The sequence below is a fragment of the Cloeon dipterum genome, chromosome 3, assembly GCF_949628265.1.
Source record: "Cloeon dipterum chromosome 3, ieCloDipt1.1, whole genome shotgun sequence".
NCBI classification, from domain to species: Eukaryota; Metazoa; Arthropoda; class Insecta; order Ephemeroptera; family Baetidae; genus Cloeon; species Cloeon dipterum.
In genome coordinates, this window is record NC_088788.1 from 4,856,440 (window position 1) to 4,872,018 (window position 15,579).

The 15,579-nt window shown below is 38.5% G+C and overlaps 2 protein-coding genes across 3 annotated transcripts; both read right to left on the reverse strand.

Moving 5' to 3' along the window:
• Positions 1 to 143: 143 nt before the first annotated feature.
• On the reverse strand, positions 144 to 10,400 carry LOC135940307 (gamma-butyrobetaine dioxygenase-like). Its single transcript, XM_065485144.1, has 7 exons — positions 10,136 to 10,400; positions 6,373 to 6,651; positions 2,916 to 3,097; positions 2,142 to 2,409; positions 1,439 to 1,641; positions 1,162 to 1,328; positions 144 to 565 (listed from the first exon to the last, which is right to left on the reverse strand). The coding sequence occupies exons 1-7, from the start codon at positions 10,190 to 10,192 to the stop codon at positions 393 to 395; spliced, it is 1,329 nt and encodes a 442-aa protein (XP_065341216.1). The 5' UTR covers positions 10,193 to 10,400; the 3' UTR covers positions 144 to 392.
• Positions 10,401 to 11,316: 916 nt separating this feature from the next.
• LOC135940120 (V-type proton ATPase subunit S1-like) lies at positions 11,317 to 15,497 on the reverse strand. 2 transcript variants are annotated; one of them, XM_065484874.1, is made up of 8 exons: positions 15,409 to 15,497; positions 15,166 to 15,319; positions 14,913 to 14,994; positions 14,121 to 14,400; positions 13,840 to 14,068; positions 13,256 to 13,366; positions 12,975 to 13,173; positions 11,317 to 11,911 (listed from the first exon to the last, which is right to left on the reverse strand). In XM_065484874.1, exons 2-8 carry the CDS (start codon positions 15,246 to 15,248, stop codon positions 11,690 to 11,692), a joined length of 1,206 nt encoding a protein of 401 aa, XP_065340946.1. In that variant the 5' UTR covers positions 15,249 to 15,319; positions 15,409 to 15,497; the 3' UTR covers positions 11,317 to 11,689. The 2 variants fall into 2 exon arrangements, with proteins under 2 accessions (XP_065340946.1, XP_065340945.1); XM_065484873.1 differs by having other exon boundaries at positions 14,871 to 14,994; positions 15,409 to 15,496.
• Between the last annotated feature and the right edge of the window lie 82 nt (positions 15,498 to 15,579).

Sequence of the window (15,579 nt, forward strand, 5' to 3'; positions counted from 1 at the left end):
TAATGAATTCAAATTGCTCGAATCGTTCTCATTCGATGGTCCCGCAAAGCTCAAAAAATAGCCAAGCCCTAGTTAGAATTTTACAGATTAGAAAAGTTCACTGTGAATCAATCCTTAGAGTTCAAGGAAAATCAAACAGAGGATGAAGCTTTTAATTTTATTGCACGTTCCATCTTTCCATGCAATACAAAGTTAACCAACCTAAAATTAATGTTACTCATAACTCAATAGTAAAATGGAAAAATTGATAGAGAGACAGGAAAAATAAGTAAAATTCATATATATACACAATCACATCATATCGTGAATGTTATTAGAATGATGAATGCTGCAGACGGAATTGCTGCAGGTTGTAAATCAATCGGCCATCAGTGAGTGCAGGGTAGCGGAAGCTAGTGAGCAAGGGGAGTTGGTTCCTGCTGGCTGAGCACTCTGATGCGAGACCTGATTTCATCCCAGTCGAGGTAGGCGCCGACAATGTGGCGCTCGTAGATCTGGTTCACGGCCGGCGAGTAGCTGCTGCGACCGTGCAGGATGCGCAGATTGTCGAAACTCAATATTTCGCCTATAAAAATTATCAGCAGTCTCGTCTTTATATTCTGGCTGAAAGAGCAGTCGTCGTGACTGGATTTTCCAGCAGCTTTTTTTTATTGCCGTTTTAATAGCCGGCAAGCGTGGAGAGCGGCTTGGGGAAAATCCGATCATGCACACGATATATAAGCTGTTACTGTAATGACTGCGATAAACTGCTTCTCTCGCATTGGAATAAAAATAATTGAACTTGAAATAGCACTCGAATGATAACATCGATTTTTTAGCTGACTTCGCATCTGATTAGGCTTTTACAGAATTAATAGCAGCTCGTTTCATTTGAATTCGCCATTTGCGCGAGCCCCTTAGTTTTAAAAGCCTCCAATAGATGGCAGCACAGATAATTTACAATTTAAATGCACTTCATTCCACTGCGATTTTAGACTCAATTCTGCCACTATGAACTAGAAATAATGAATTTCTTTTGATGTGCAAAGCCAATCGCCGTTAATACTGCGATTAATTGAACCTTTTGAAATTATTTTAAGTGTAAATTAAGTCGTAAATTGCCTTTAAATTGTGTTGACGGCTTCGAAAACTTAATGAAATGGGGAATTGCGATGCACATACCTGGTTTTGTTTTATACTGGACGCAGTTGTCGTCGCTGAGTGCCAGTCGCGTAAACTCTTTGAGAGCCACGTACCAGCCGTCCACCTGCTCAAGCGGCACCGAGAAGTACGAGTCTCGTTGCGGCTGGCTGTAATTTACTCTGACCACGTTCCCTTCCGCGTCCTCACTAAAAATCCAATTTATCTGGTCAAATTTTTTGGTTTTTAAATCGAACGAATTTATTACAATTAGAAAAATATTGAATTGGTACTGCAATTTAACGTAATTCAATTTTACCAAATAACTGGCGCTCTGTGGAGGCTCTGGAACGGTCTGCCGTCCTCCTCCCCTCGGTCTGACCAATCTACTGGCACGGTAGTGAGCGCCTTGTACGCCTCAGGGTTGTTTTGCTTCAGCTGCATGGCCACCCTCAGGGAGTCCACCAGTTGGTTTTCCCCGCCTTCTCCCTGGGCTTGCACCAGACAATGAAGCATGTTTACCTGGCCGAGTAGAATTAGACTCAAAATTTGCTTATATTGCGGATTAGCAGGGTTACTTTATAAGGCTTAAATTTTAAAATTAAATTAGACGAAATTTGATGAGTTGTTAGCCAGATTGGTGCGACGCGCAGACATGGCGTCCAGTGGAGTATGGCGCGAAAAAACGGTCGCGTGAAAATGCGCAAAAAGAAGCAAGTTTTCGTCAAGATTGTGACATAATTTGCATTAATCTTAACTAATTGTGTCTTTTGGATCGTAAAAACAAACTCTTGACAAAAGGACGGCAATCCAAAGAGAGATTTTTGTTTCCCACATACAGACGCCATCTTGGATCTGCGCAGTGCGAACCAATTTTATCGCACATCTGGCCCCCGCTGTGTTTATAAAATTCTTGCATTTTTCTTAACACAATAAAAATTCGAATTGACAGTTTTGTCATCTAGAGAAAACAAAAGTTTTGACGAAAAACAATAAAAACCTGCAAAACTTAAATAACTGACCCCTGGTTTATACTCGTAGTAAGGCAGGTCGGTGTGCAGCTGCAGCGCCTGCTCCGTGTACGCCACGTTGCTGGGATCTGATTTTGACTTGACGTTGAACTCCTCGCCGTAGTGGGTGCGCCTGATGAACGCCACCCTTTCGGCTAGTTTGCGGACGGTGTTTTCGTCGCCGTCGGCTCCTTCGAGGATGGCCACTCCTCGCATCTCGAGCTCCAACAGCCACTGCAGCAGGTCCCCGTCCGTGCTCATTACAGCACTGAAGTTGAATCTGTTGAAGTTTAAATTAATTTTCTTTATTCGGTGAGAGAATTCTGAGATGTTTCACTTATGTTATTTAATTAATCATTTCATTAATATTCTGAACAGGCCATATGAATTTATTCAATACTTTTTTGCTATGTTTTGCATTTAGCACTGGTTTTAAACCTCACATCCCTAATCATTTTAAGTTTTTAGTTATTAATCAAATTAAATAAAAAACATGAAATTCAAATTTTATCCTTAGTGGATTTAAAAAAATAAAGACTATAGAACCAAATATCCAGGTTTTATCATTTTATTTACATTTCTAATTTGGCCAAAAACAACTAAATTATAGCATTTTTTTCATTCAAATCATAGCAATATTGTGTTGAAAATATGATCGAATTCTGTCTGTGTATTTCAGGTTTTGGAGATGAAAGAAAATCTGTGCTTTTTATATTACAATTCGTTGCGGTGGAGATCATGCTTCGGCTCAGTTCATGCGATTCCCATGCGGATTTATTCACACACCTTTTTCTAGGAAAATTTTCCTCTTGGGCTGAGCCCCAGATATGCTTCTTCTGCTTGTAGGTCGACAGCCACTTTTTCCTGGCGTCCTCCTCAAAGCGCCGCTCGTGTAGCCACTCGGCGCTGAATCGCGAGCTGTGCGCGTCCAACCAATCCACAATCACCGTTTTGCCATCGTCGGAAACCTGATAAAGTCGCAGAGAGGAGTCAATTTAATTGCGCCTGGGGACACTGGGTTCGCTTTGCGGAAATAATCGCTTTGCCGCGCGTGTCGCATCAAAGAAACTGTCGGCTTAACACAAACACTCGCTTGTTTATTTATCGGCTCACTGCACCCCGTTTTATATTAATCATTTGCTTTGTTGCCCTCAAAGGACCGGACGGAATTGCGTAATTTTTACCGACATTTCAAAGTGGATTGATACCAGGAAAGCAGCTGAAAGTGATTTCAATGAGTTAAAAATATAGTGCTTTCGAAATACCAGCAGCAATTAATTTGAGTGATAAAACTGTCGACATAATCTATGTTATTTGCCAGAGTATTGAATTCAGAGTGTTTATTTTTCCATATTTCTATAGAAAGACCCTGCTTCTATAGAAATATGGCAAAATAAACAGCACGCTACACACTGAGGAGTGAGGAGGCTGCATGCAATTTCTTCTGACAATTATTGTGAATTATGACAACTTCGCGTGCTTCTGATTTCATTGGCATCTATCAAGACCATTGATTTTTATATATTTTTACAGAAATGAAACTAAAACAAACTATTTTACCCTGCCTCAAATTGCTGAAGAAAAAAACGAGCAGGGTATGGTGATATCCATAAATTATATTACACTTTGAGCATTTTATACAGCTTTCAATCAAAACAACCTTTTTTTAAAAAAATAAAAATAAAACAATCTAATTAGCAGCGGGGGCCAGTTGTGCGATAAAATTGGTTCTCACTGCGCAGATCCAAGATGGTGTCTGATAGTGGGAAACAAAAAGCTCTCTTTGGATTGCTGTACGAGTGTCAAGAGTTTGTTTTTACCATCCAAAAGACACAACGCAAATTATGTCACAATATTGACAAAAACTTGGTTCTTTCCGCGCATTTTCACGTGATCGTTTTTCGCGCCATACTCCACCGAACGCCATATCTGCGCGTCGCACGAATCTGGTCCCCGGTGCTATTTGGAGGGACATAAACAAAAATAGTTAATTAAATTGCGACTAAAATGAAAACTCGCAGCTCTAACGATAACAGTAGGATATTTCGGGAGTTTTCATTATCAATCCTCTTCAATCGTGCGTTGAATGCAATCTCATATAAAATTTACAGGCGTAAAATTGTCTTCTCTTCATTTCTCATTAAAGCTATGAATGACTTACTGGCTCTCGTAAAAAAGAGAACCATTCGTGACGACGCAATGGTAATGTCTAATTCGATCTCTGATATAACAGCGTAATGTTCTGCTATCACCATAGCAATAAAAACGGATCGATTTCCTCCTAATTAATTGAGTCCGCCACCAGAGATGGAAACGCGCGTCGTCCTCTCAAAAGAGGGAATTAACCGCCCACGCACGGCGCAGAGTGTGTTTTTGAGCTGATAGAATTTTCTGTCTCCAGGTGATACTCTCTTCTTTCTGAGAAAGGACGCAGAGGCTGTGTGTAGTGTATACTCAAGGCAAATAAACGCGCGCACCAAGGAGCAGGAGATCAAGAGCAGCTAGGTAATTAAATAAATAACCGACCGCCTGTTCAAAGTACAAGCAGAAAAGGCTCCCCTTGCTTCTTAACACTCCGCGTCTCAGCTTTCGGCTCTCGAAAGTTTCTCTTGGCAAATGTATCATGGAGCATCTTTCGAAGCTCAAAATCGCTTTAGCTTTGGCCAAAAGTTGGCAAAGCAGTGATCGACCAAGTAACGCTTCGAGAGATCGAAACGAAAACTTGGCTGCCGGGCGGTGAAATGTGTCAGAACGTTTATTTTAAATCTTCGCCCTGCGCTACCGCGGACGCACGATCGATTTTCGGGGAAATGTGAAAGGAAATTGCGGAGAGAAACACGATTTTTCGTCCCGAGATTGGATTTGTTTTGTTTCCATCTGCGGTAATTAATGGAGAGGCGCGAGCGGGAGAAACTTAAGTCAACTTTGATCTTGGACGTCTCAAAGCTAATTGCTGCAACTTTTTGTGAGACGTGATGACGCATCCGACTTGAAAGCGAACTTTGAGTCTACCCACATACACAGCAGTTCTCTTTGACTCGTGATGAATCTGCCGACAACTATTGGTAAACAAGACCGGTTTTGACACAAATACGACCGATGAGATAATGCAACGTCAGCTTCTTGGCTGTCAGATAACCAACAATTGAGGAGCAATGATATATAATTAATCTTGCAGAAAAAATAGAAGATATGCTTTTTTTAAAATAGATCTGTTCTGCAAAGTTCTTGAAAGTAATTTAATACTTCCCATAAAATGTTTTCTACAAATTGGGTAGGAGTTTAAAGTTGCCCCGAGTGAAGTTTAAATTCTGGAAATCAATTATAGATTAGATAAATCCTTTACCAATAAATATTAATTTTGAATTAAAAATGGGACGAGACCCATTTTCGTTTGACTTTTTTTATTGAATTTTACTAGTAAAATTAGTTGTTAACTTTGAATTATAAAAGAAAGTAATTTTTATAACAAATTTTTATGATTTCAAGTAAAACATTCTTTAACGAAGTTTCTGAGCACACCAGAATTGGAGATTAAATTTGGTGCTCATCAAGAATTTTATTGCATCCATCTCGACAAAAAAACTTTGTGCCACCCGAATCTCAGGTTGTGGTGGTCCTATTTACAAACAATACGTGTCGTTTGACTCGTCTTTGAGTAATCTAAGTAACTTAATTGGTTTGAAGAAGACAATTACTCGTCAACGTCGTGCAAAGGTGTTGAAACGGTCGAAAAATTCTAAATTTCACGTTATTTAGGGGGTTAAAAGGGGGTTGGGGGTTGGTGGGTCTCATACCCCTTTAGTGCACTTGGGGACGTTGAGACGAGTCGAACGGTATGCGGTTTTTCAAAATCGGATGATTACAAGTCGAGATTTAGTCAATCAACGATTTTTCGAAGTTTTCATTTTTTAATAAAAAAATGACGCAAAGTGCCATTCCAAAAATTTTAATGTTTTTAACCTAATTTTTTTGTGCTCTATAAAATGGCTATGGAGGAAATTTCTCAACTGTTTTGTCGATTTTTTAGGGCCAGGTTTGCGCAAAAAAACTTTCGTCAAAATCTATCGACCCTTGGACAAAAATTTGTTGCTTCCAGAGATTTTTGCTCAGCTATTTAAGGAAATTCATTGATCTGATCGCCCATCATTCTAAAATATTTCCATGCTTATAATTTATTTAAAACGCTATTAATCTTGAAACTAAATGTCGACCAAAAATTTCAACTTTGCAGTAAATATACCTGCACGTCCTTAGGCTTAATCGTGACGTCACAGGTGGCCCAGTCGACGGTCCTCGACTTGGATTCAGGGTGATAACAGTGAGGACACTGGCAGTTGTCCCTGAGCCAGGTGAGCGGGAAGTGGGAGGCGCTGCCCTGTCGCCAGGTCAGTTCGAGGTGACGCGCGAGGCGGGCACGCGAGACGGCCGCTTTGGGCACCTGCGGCTGCTGCGGCTGCTGCTGCTTGGGCTGCGGCTGGACGCTGAAGTTGGTAGCCGTGGAGGAAGCCGTCCGGTGTGCCTGCGATGCGGAAAAGAGACACACGATAATTACTTGCGGTGGCTAAAATAAAAGCGAGCGGGCCCAGAAGCCGTCCATCAAGTAAATTGGTTTAATCTGCCTCGTTTGATCTACCGTTGAGATCAAATGCGGCTTGAAATAAAGTCAACAAGCCGACCCTCATTTCCCTCCGTTTGTTGACTCAACTAGAATTAACTGATTTCACAGACGCTTGATAAGGATGAACTCTTGATGCGATTTTCCCATTTTGAAGCTGTCCTTTGACCAGGAATTATTTGCACAGCTACCTGAACGTATAATTTGTTTCTGCTGATTACATTTTTATACAATATTTGAGTTTGGTTATAAATGCTTCTGAATAAAACAGCATTAGGAATTATCTAAATCTGTGACTTTACATTTTCTCCTTGGAATTGCTTGTAGAGTGCCTTGCTCTTTTTTCTAAAAAATACTCAGGACGCGGCTTCATAGTGAATTAATTGCAAAGAAAAAATAACCTCACACGCTTTCAAGGATAAAAAGCTCTCTGATCCAGCCCCGCAGACCTCATCCACCTTTTAGACATCAGTATTAGCTGAAGAGAAATCAAGCTGAGCCATGCTCATTTGTAGCATCGGAAAGTAAGTATTGTGTAAGAGAGGTAAAACATTTTTTATGTTGGTTATATTGTCCAGCACAGTATCATTTTCTTAATACATGTTCATTTAAAGTTTAAAAACTATCCGGATCGTGTGAACAATCAAATTTCAAAAATAGAGACCACGCCATCTAGACTATTACAGACATAGAGACATCCCTTTCGTTCTTTTGGGTGAAGGATTTTGAAATACTTCTCGTCATAGTGGAAATTTCCGTGGTTGTACAACACACTACTTACGATAAATATGAACTTAATCAATAAATAATCTCTAAGCGAATACCTCCTTGCTGATCGATGTCAAGTGCGAGCCTCTTTTGCTGAGTCCAAGAAGCAGTTTTGCCTGTCTATACATTGTCCGTAACATATAAGTTGTGCTTCCCTGCCTGCGTCCAAAGTAGAAATGCCTTTATTTATCAATAGCCGACCATTGGTTCACACCGTCCTATGCTTTTACTAATTGGGGATCGAAAAAAGGTCTATAAATCATTTGTTTTCTTTTAAGAGGCCAAGAATGGAATGTTTATACACGTTAAATTTCGACACTGAGTGTGTGTAGCAAAGTGGGAATAATTTATTGTTAAATAGCAAACATTATTTTGTGTATGTTTAGCTAAATTTAGCAAATACTTAGATATTTTTTAAATATTTTACTTGTGTTTGACTAAAGCACCAATTTTTCGTTTCTTTTATGCATTATTTAAAATTTTTAATAATTTTAAATTTAATTCATTCACACTGTTCACAGTCATTTATAATTATTTCAGTGCAATTTAGTAAAAGCCATCAATGGTGATCACCTGTCATTAGACTCAAATCGGCTCAAACAAACTAAAATTCCTATCTATGAAAGAACCGGCATAAATTGTATAGGTTTGAATTTGAAATAAAACGAAAGATTGAAAGAAATACAACGCACGAGTCAGATCCTGGCTGAGTTGTTTTATTCTGAAATTGATTTATCTAATAGTAATTTCAATGATTCATCTTTTTTTAAATCAGAAATTTAACATTTCTATTTCGGACATTTGTTTTAGTTTTCTCTTAAAGAGCTTGCACGTATGAGATTGATACTAAAACGACAACTAACATTCCTAAGTATGAAAATGATCCTGCACAACTACATGAATTGAATTACGGAACGCTTTTATGTCCTCTGGCATAATTTTGTTAATGGAAATGGCCGTCAGTGCGCAATTTTTCGCGCTGTCACCGCTACGAGGACGATTCCGCGAACGGTCTCTTTACAAAACGAAAATCCCTAATTGCACTAATTGCTTCATCTGCGTGAGCTGAACATTTAATTAGACAAAGTCATTTCGTATACGCGACCGCCGAGAGCGAGCGAGTGAGCGAGCTATTACGGCATTTAACTAGCCACGCGCGCGCGTCTTAATATCGTCGTCTCGCGCGGCAGCTCTCCGGCCAGCCAGCGAGGAGGCAATTAAACGGCAACGAGAGAGGGCTCGGCTCGGCCTCTTTTTCCAATCCGGACAAAAATTTCGCCAGCAGCCAGCGCCGCCGACATGAAATATAAACGCTGAGTGAGCAACGTCTTGGCATTCAACTTGACACTGGTCCAGCAAACAATAATAATGATGACAATTACTATGGCAGCACTTGCACTTCACAGCACTGATGAAGTGGATGCTGGAAGCTTCTTGCCTCCTTTTAATTGAAAACGATTTTTCTAGGCTGATTTATTTTACTCATTGTCAGATATTTGGACGCTTTTAGACTTTTTAAAGATTTTCTAGCGTAAATAAATTGAACGCAGATTCTAATTTAAATATTTTACTTGTGAATTTGTTTCAAAACTCCTTTTACATTCGGGAATGTTTTTTTCGGCAGAAAGTTTTAAGTAGCCAATTTTTATTGTTTTTTAGAGATTTATGAAAATTAATAACAATTTGGTAATTTTTCTTGGTCTTTCCGTGAAAACTGTGATACAAAAGACACGTTTTAGGGATTTAATCGTATTGGAAACTAAACACGGCTAAAATTGTCGAATACCAACTTAAAATTTACTTTTTTTGCAGGTTTGAAAAGGGAATTTTTGGATAAACTGCAAGGATCAAATTAAAATTTAAAAATCTTGAAAAACACCGACAATGTAGACCTTTTTGTAACGTTTTTTAAGATTTATATCAAGATTCACAAGTGATTTAGAAGTGCTAGACAATTTTAAGCTGCAAAGACAGTCTTAGACGATTTTTAGAATGGCTCAAAAGTCTTATCGTTGCGTGATTTTAGCTCGTTTTGTGTCTTAAACCAAATCAGACTCATAAAATAACCAACAAACCCCTATCTTATCATTTTAAAGATAAATCTTAATTTAAATGCACAAAATACCAATTTTAATTAGTGGCGAGAATAAATATATTTACGAGGAATATTTTGTCACTCTCAAACAAGGATGCAGCTGTTCTCGGATCAGTAGAACTTGAGCTGCAAAACAAAATCAACAAAGCAACAAAAAGCAGAGGAGGCCGCACAACTCAGAAAAAAATGAACGAGTTTTATGGGGTTCAATCGAAAAGAAAAAATTGACAAATTCACACAACAAAAAATGCAACACATGAAAATTCACAAAATTTTACAAGAAGATTAAAAATCCTTTTTCAGAGGAACAAATTTAACAATATGTCAAACCAGTCTAAACATGTTGTGCTCGAAATGTTTTTTTTTTCATTAAATAATAAAATTTGTACATTCTGAAGAGTTCGCTTGCAAAGTTGACAACTCAGAAAATTAAATAGGATTTTCCTCTTTGGCAGCGTTCCAAATTTTAAATTGAAGTTAAGGGTGGAGCAAATTTCAACCGCTTTAAACAATTTAATTAATTACCTTTGAGGTAAAAGTGCTGGCGATAAATCTGGTGAGTGTAGGTCGGAGCGGCTGCATTTTGTCGGCGTTGTTGCTCGAGGTGGACTGCGCTGCTACAACTAACTAGCTCTCAATCGGGACTAATTATCCGCTGCCCACACCTAGCTTGCGCGCTTAACTGGGACGACTCATTTGACTTGTCTTACAACAGACAACACTTTGAGAGATGCGTGAAACTAGTCATGCACACACAGGCAGCGCGAGACGCCCGCTCCCAATGACGAGCGTATAAATAGAGAGGGATCAACAATTGTACTTTGCACCCGGAGATAACAATAATTATTACACACTACCGAATTATCTCTTAGATGTGGGCAGGCAGGCGCGTCTTTTGTCCCGCCGAATGCAATCCAGCCAGCTCACGCCTCAAAGTCCGAATAATGGCTTCTTTTCTTCGCTAATCTCGGTAAAAGCAGCACACTCGCCTTATCTCCCTGCTCATTTTGCAAATGGGCTCTTTCTCCTTGCCACTTTTTTTCTACTAAATTTCTTTTTCCTGCCACCGCGGCACACTGGAAGTAAGTGTTTTTCTTCGGGTTTAGAGCCGCCTGAATCAACACGAGAACACTCCGCGTCAAATTTATGCTAATACTTTAATTAAACACGCTGCTGCAGGAACTTTTAGTTTTACACCATTTGCAGAGAGGATTTTGCTATTATTGCTCCTCCAGGCAATGCTCTATTTTGACGGAGCAATTGACCAGTTGCATAAACCCTTAGTTATGTGGTGCAATCACAGACTTTCTTAAAAATTTTGCTTTAAGCAATTTTAAGGCATTTCCGCTGCGATTTCAGACTCAATTTAGCTATTTTGCTTTTTTTTTAATTAATTTGCTATTTTTTGACGTGCTGAAAACCAAAATCGGTTCAGCCATTCGCCGTAGAAACGTTGGAAAAGATTTTTTTATTTCAAAAAATAGTTTTTCACGACTCTACGGCGATTGGCTGAACCGATTTTGGTTTTCAGCACGCCAAAAAATAGCAAATTAATTGAAGAATGCACAGTAGCTAGATTGAGTCTGAAATCGCAGCGGAAGTGCCTTAAAATCGAAAGTCTACGGTGGCGCCATCTGTTGGCGGCTTCGAACACTTAGGGTTTATGCAACTGGTGAATTTATAAAGAAAAAATTATTGTTGTAATGTTGGCAAGATATCATTTTTATTATTTATTTGTCCTTCGATTCAATCGCTATGATACACTTTTATTGGGTATATAATATATGTATTATTTAATACAGAATCGTTTCAATATACTTTTGAGGATCACAGTTTAAAATAACGACTATCTTTAGTAACAAGGGTTATTGTGTATTGTAACTTTCTTTGTAATGGTTTCATGCAAAAATGCTTCTTCTTAAAATTAAACAGCTTCAGTCAAGCCTTTGTGACTAAAAAGTGGAATGGCACGTTCTCACGAAAAAAATAATAACAAATTAATAATCTAGACAAAAATGGCAACAAAAATATTGTGAAAGCGAACAAAAATAGGAACAATTGTCGGCTGCGGCGTTGGCTCTAATCCGTGTTGGAGACCGAGATGGTCTTGCCCTTGGGGTCGTCAAACTTGTCCATGACTTTGATCTCCATTATCATGATGATGCCAGCGGTGAGGACGAAAATCAGAATGAGAGACACGAAGATGCCAGACCAGATCGGCATGGTGAAAAACGAGATGCAGTCGTATGCGTCTCTGAAGCGAACTTCTCCTTGCTCGTCGGTCGGTACAAGGGGCTCGATCTATTGTGAGAAATTTTATCAGTCGGTTCAGAGTTCAGCGAACTGAGTGAGCACGTGTTTTGCGAGTTTGCAAGGCTCAAGGAATTGCCACAAAAAACGATAGTGTTTCGGATGTTGTTTTGTTAGATTTTACTAATTGACCAGTTGCATAAACCCTTGGATATTGAAGCCACCAACAGATAGCGCAACCACAGACTTTCTTAAAATTTTGTTTTAAGCGGTTTTAACGCATTTCCGCCGTGATTTCAGACTCAATCTAGCTATTTTGATTTTTTTAATTAATTTGCTATTTTTTGACGTGCTGAAACCCAAAATCGGTTCAGCCAATCGCCGTAGAAACGTTGGAAAAGATTTTTTTAATTCAAAAAATAGTTTTTCACGATTCTACGGCGATTGGCTGAACCGATTTTGATTTTCAGCACGTAAAAAATAGCAAATTAATTGAAGAATGCACAGTAGCTAGATTGAGTCTGAAATCGCAGCGGAAGTGCCTTAAAATCGAAAGTCTACGGTGGTGCCATCTGTTGGCGGCTTCGAACACTTAGGGTTTATGCAACTGGTGAATTGAAAAATAATTGTTTTGAATAAATATTGCAAATTATATTGGTCTGTTCCCGTCAGGATACACTGTCATTTTATATCAAGTGTTTGCTATTAGTAATGCTAGGAGTAATATAAAAAAACAATCAGAACTAATCGCTGATTTATTCATAATTAATTTTAAATATCAAATTTGGCGGAAAGTTCTTAAAAAGCTTACATCGATTTCCACTAATGTTTAAAAAAATCAGTGCTTTTATTTCCGACTACGTTTCTGTGTTATTTATAGCATCATTAATATTTGATATAATTTGCAAACATGTGATTATTAACATTATCTGATTTAGAATGTCAAAAGTTATGAAAATAAAATCAAACAGGAAATATATAAAATTAGAGGGGAAGAAAAAAATTGCTCCATGAATTCTTAGCAAATATTTAAATTGTGAACTTATCTTAAGAATATAAATAACATTTTTTTTAAAACAAAACTAAATTTCGTGTTTCCTAATGTTGAAATTACCTGGAAATCCGTAAAGGTGAGGCTGTCGGTGTTCCCTTCCTCAGTTCCGTTGAAGAAAACTGTGTCGATTGAGCAGTGGTAAGAAAAGCGGAAAGGCGCATAAATTCCAGTCGACTCCAAGAAGTACTCTGTCGACTCCCACTGGACCGAGATTTTGTCCAGATTCCAGTAGCCTCTGGAAGTCTCAGCGAACGGAAAGCTACGATCGTTGGTTGCAAACGAATCCGATTATAGTTTTCTCACGGGAGCTTTAAAAGCAAAGAGTGAAGTTGTGCGCTTACATGATGGTAACGTTGTTCCCTTCGTAGTCGTAAGTGACATACATGGTTACGGTATCTTCATTTTCCTCCGTGCGCTCAGCGGTCGCTTCCAAGAAATTGGTCAGGGAGATACTGTTGAAATGAATTTCCGTAATTGTTGAGATACATTTCAAAATAGTTTGACTTTTTCATTTCATTAGAAACAGTTAAAAAATTGCGGTGAAATAAATAACTTAAAAATAAATTAGGATAAACTTTTGCTATTTATTTATTAATTGATATCATAAATTATTTTACAAAAATTAAATATCTAGACTATATTAACACGCACTGATTATTTACTCATGAAAGAGCAAAAATCCTAGAAAAAATTTGAATCATTGAATTTTTTAAAGCTTTTGCATCAACCAATTTTAATAATATTAAATTTTAAAATTTATGGAGGTTCCAATTTCCAAGGTAGACTTAAACTATTTAAATGTTAAGCCAGAATTTGACATATTATAAAATTATGATTAATATATTCAAGAGTTTTTTATGTTTTAGTTGACCGATTTTTCGGGAAAAATCATTTTTGCTGGCATCATCATTATGATCAGACTTACTTGTTTCCTCCTAGTATGGCAGTTGGGGCTGAGGAGTAGTACAAGTAAGCCAGGTTGTCAGCGTTGATGAACCTTGACCCGTTTTGCGGCTCCTCGGCCTGCAGCAGGGAACGCACCCTGCGGACGGCCAACTCCTCTGGGATCCAGGAAGAGTGATGTCCCGTGTAGACAGCAAGCACTTTGCCGTAAGCCGATTTGGCGGCGTCCAAGGCACGGCTCACGATTTCGTCTAGAATAAATTCAATCAGTCTCATAAAATTATTTTAATTCCAAGTGCATACCGTGTCGTTTGAGTAAATTAGGCCTGTCTTCAAAATCTGTTGCGTCGTCCATGTTGACGATGACGAACTTTGAGCCGAAATCCTTCTTCAGAATGGTCGACGGCAGCTGAAGACTCAGTTGTACGTCTGACCACTGGGCACCCTGGAGGTCCATCAGGGCGCTAAAAGGGTCATCTACGCGAGAGTAGAAGTTGGAGTTGGGCCCCTTTGTAGTTTCACTCAACTTTGGAAATGATGTTTCGCCCGAAATGTCTTGCCAGTTGAAATCTTCCACACTCAACTGAAATTATTCATTTTTATCATTTATTTGCTATGATTTTAATGTAAATATGGCAGATGGGAAATAGTATGCTCTTAGTTATTTTCATAATTATAAATACACCATCAATATCGACCTTATTAATATAGTGATGGATGTGCAGCATTAAAGTTTATTTCGATTTCAAAACTCATTAATTCCGTGCTTTGCCATTTTTATATTTTTTAAATTTAAAATTTTCAATCAAACCAAAAAATAATATCAATAAAATAAATTAAATAATAAATTATTGCTGAAAATAAATTAAAATTTTAGTAAATTTAAAAAAACATTAAAAAATACACAGTAAATAAACTAAATAACTAGAAAAAATGTAAGCATTAGATTTTTTTAAATTATTGTAACATATTACTTTTGTTAGTTATGGTTTAACCACATTTTTGGAAGATTTATTTCCCTTAAAAAAGTCAAAATATTAATTTGGTACCCACATTTTCTTCGGCGAAAATAATAACAAGGTCCTTGTCAGCTGCCTGTTTGGTAAGCAAATCTCTGAAGCTGTCTGTTGAGTATTTGTGCAGCGCCGGTTCAGCTTTGAAAGCGCCATGCTCCGATCTGCAATTTAAACAAGGTTTATTGTCATAACCTCTGGGATTCCGCACTCGTGTTTGATTTGTGCGTTTGTGATAAGGATCATGTGACTCGCAAAATGAGCCAATATGCTAGACTATTTCTTTAAAACACTAAATCGGAGTTTCTCGTCTCCCGATCTAAATTAACTCTTACCCGTATTGCCACACGAGTGCAGGAACATATTCCGCGGCGGCAGCAGCGAAAATGAAAAGCAAAACACTCGCAAACTTGAACATTGTGGAAAATCGATAAGTTGAAACAGCCGTCGTCTCGGATATTCAGCGCCAATGCCCTCCTAACGTTGATCCTGCAAAAGAAGCAGAAGTTTTAATCACATTACAAATAAATTATGCTTCTAAACAAGCCGCATTTAGAAAAGTAAACTTAAATTTTAACCTTTAGAAACGGGTCGGACGGTGGCTGGGTGTCCAGATGGTGCTACTCCTTTCCTGTCATTCGAGCGGTCGAGGGCGCCGACGCAATGTGCGAGACTGGTGCTCAAAACGCGCCCGCCAGCCGGCAGAGGACTCTTCGGCATAGAGCACCGCGACTCTCGCTTATCTCCCG

Coding starts and splice junctions, on each gene's coding strand:
- LOC135940307 (XM_065485144.1), bottom strand. CDS start 10,192: ATGCAGCCGCTCCGACCTACACTCACCAGATTTATCGCCAGCACTTTT. Junction 2,410..2,915: donor GAAAATTTTCCTAGAAAAAG/GTGTGTGAATAA, acceptor AAACTTCAACAG/ATTCAACTTCAGTGCTGTAA. Junction 1,329..1,438: donor CACAGAGCGCCAGTTATTTG/GTAAAATTGAAT, acceptor TTGGATTTTTAG/TGAGGACGCGGAAGGGAACG.
- LOC135940120 (XM_065484873.1), bottom strand. CDS start 15,248: ATGTTCAAGTTTGCGAGTGTTTTGCTTTTCATTTTCGCTGCTGCCGCC. Junction 14,401..14,870: donor TTATTTTCGCCGAAGAAAAT/GTGGGTACCAAA, acceptor GAATAATTTCAG/TTGAGTGTGGAAGATTTCAA. Junction 13,367..13,839: donor GCCATACTAGGAGGAAACAA/GTAAGTCTGATC, acceptor TCATTTCAACAG/TATCTCCCTGACCAATTTCT.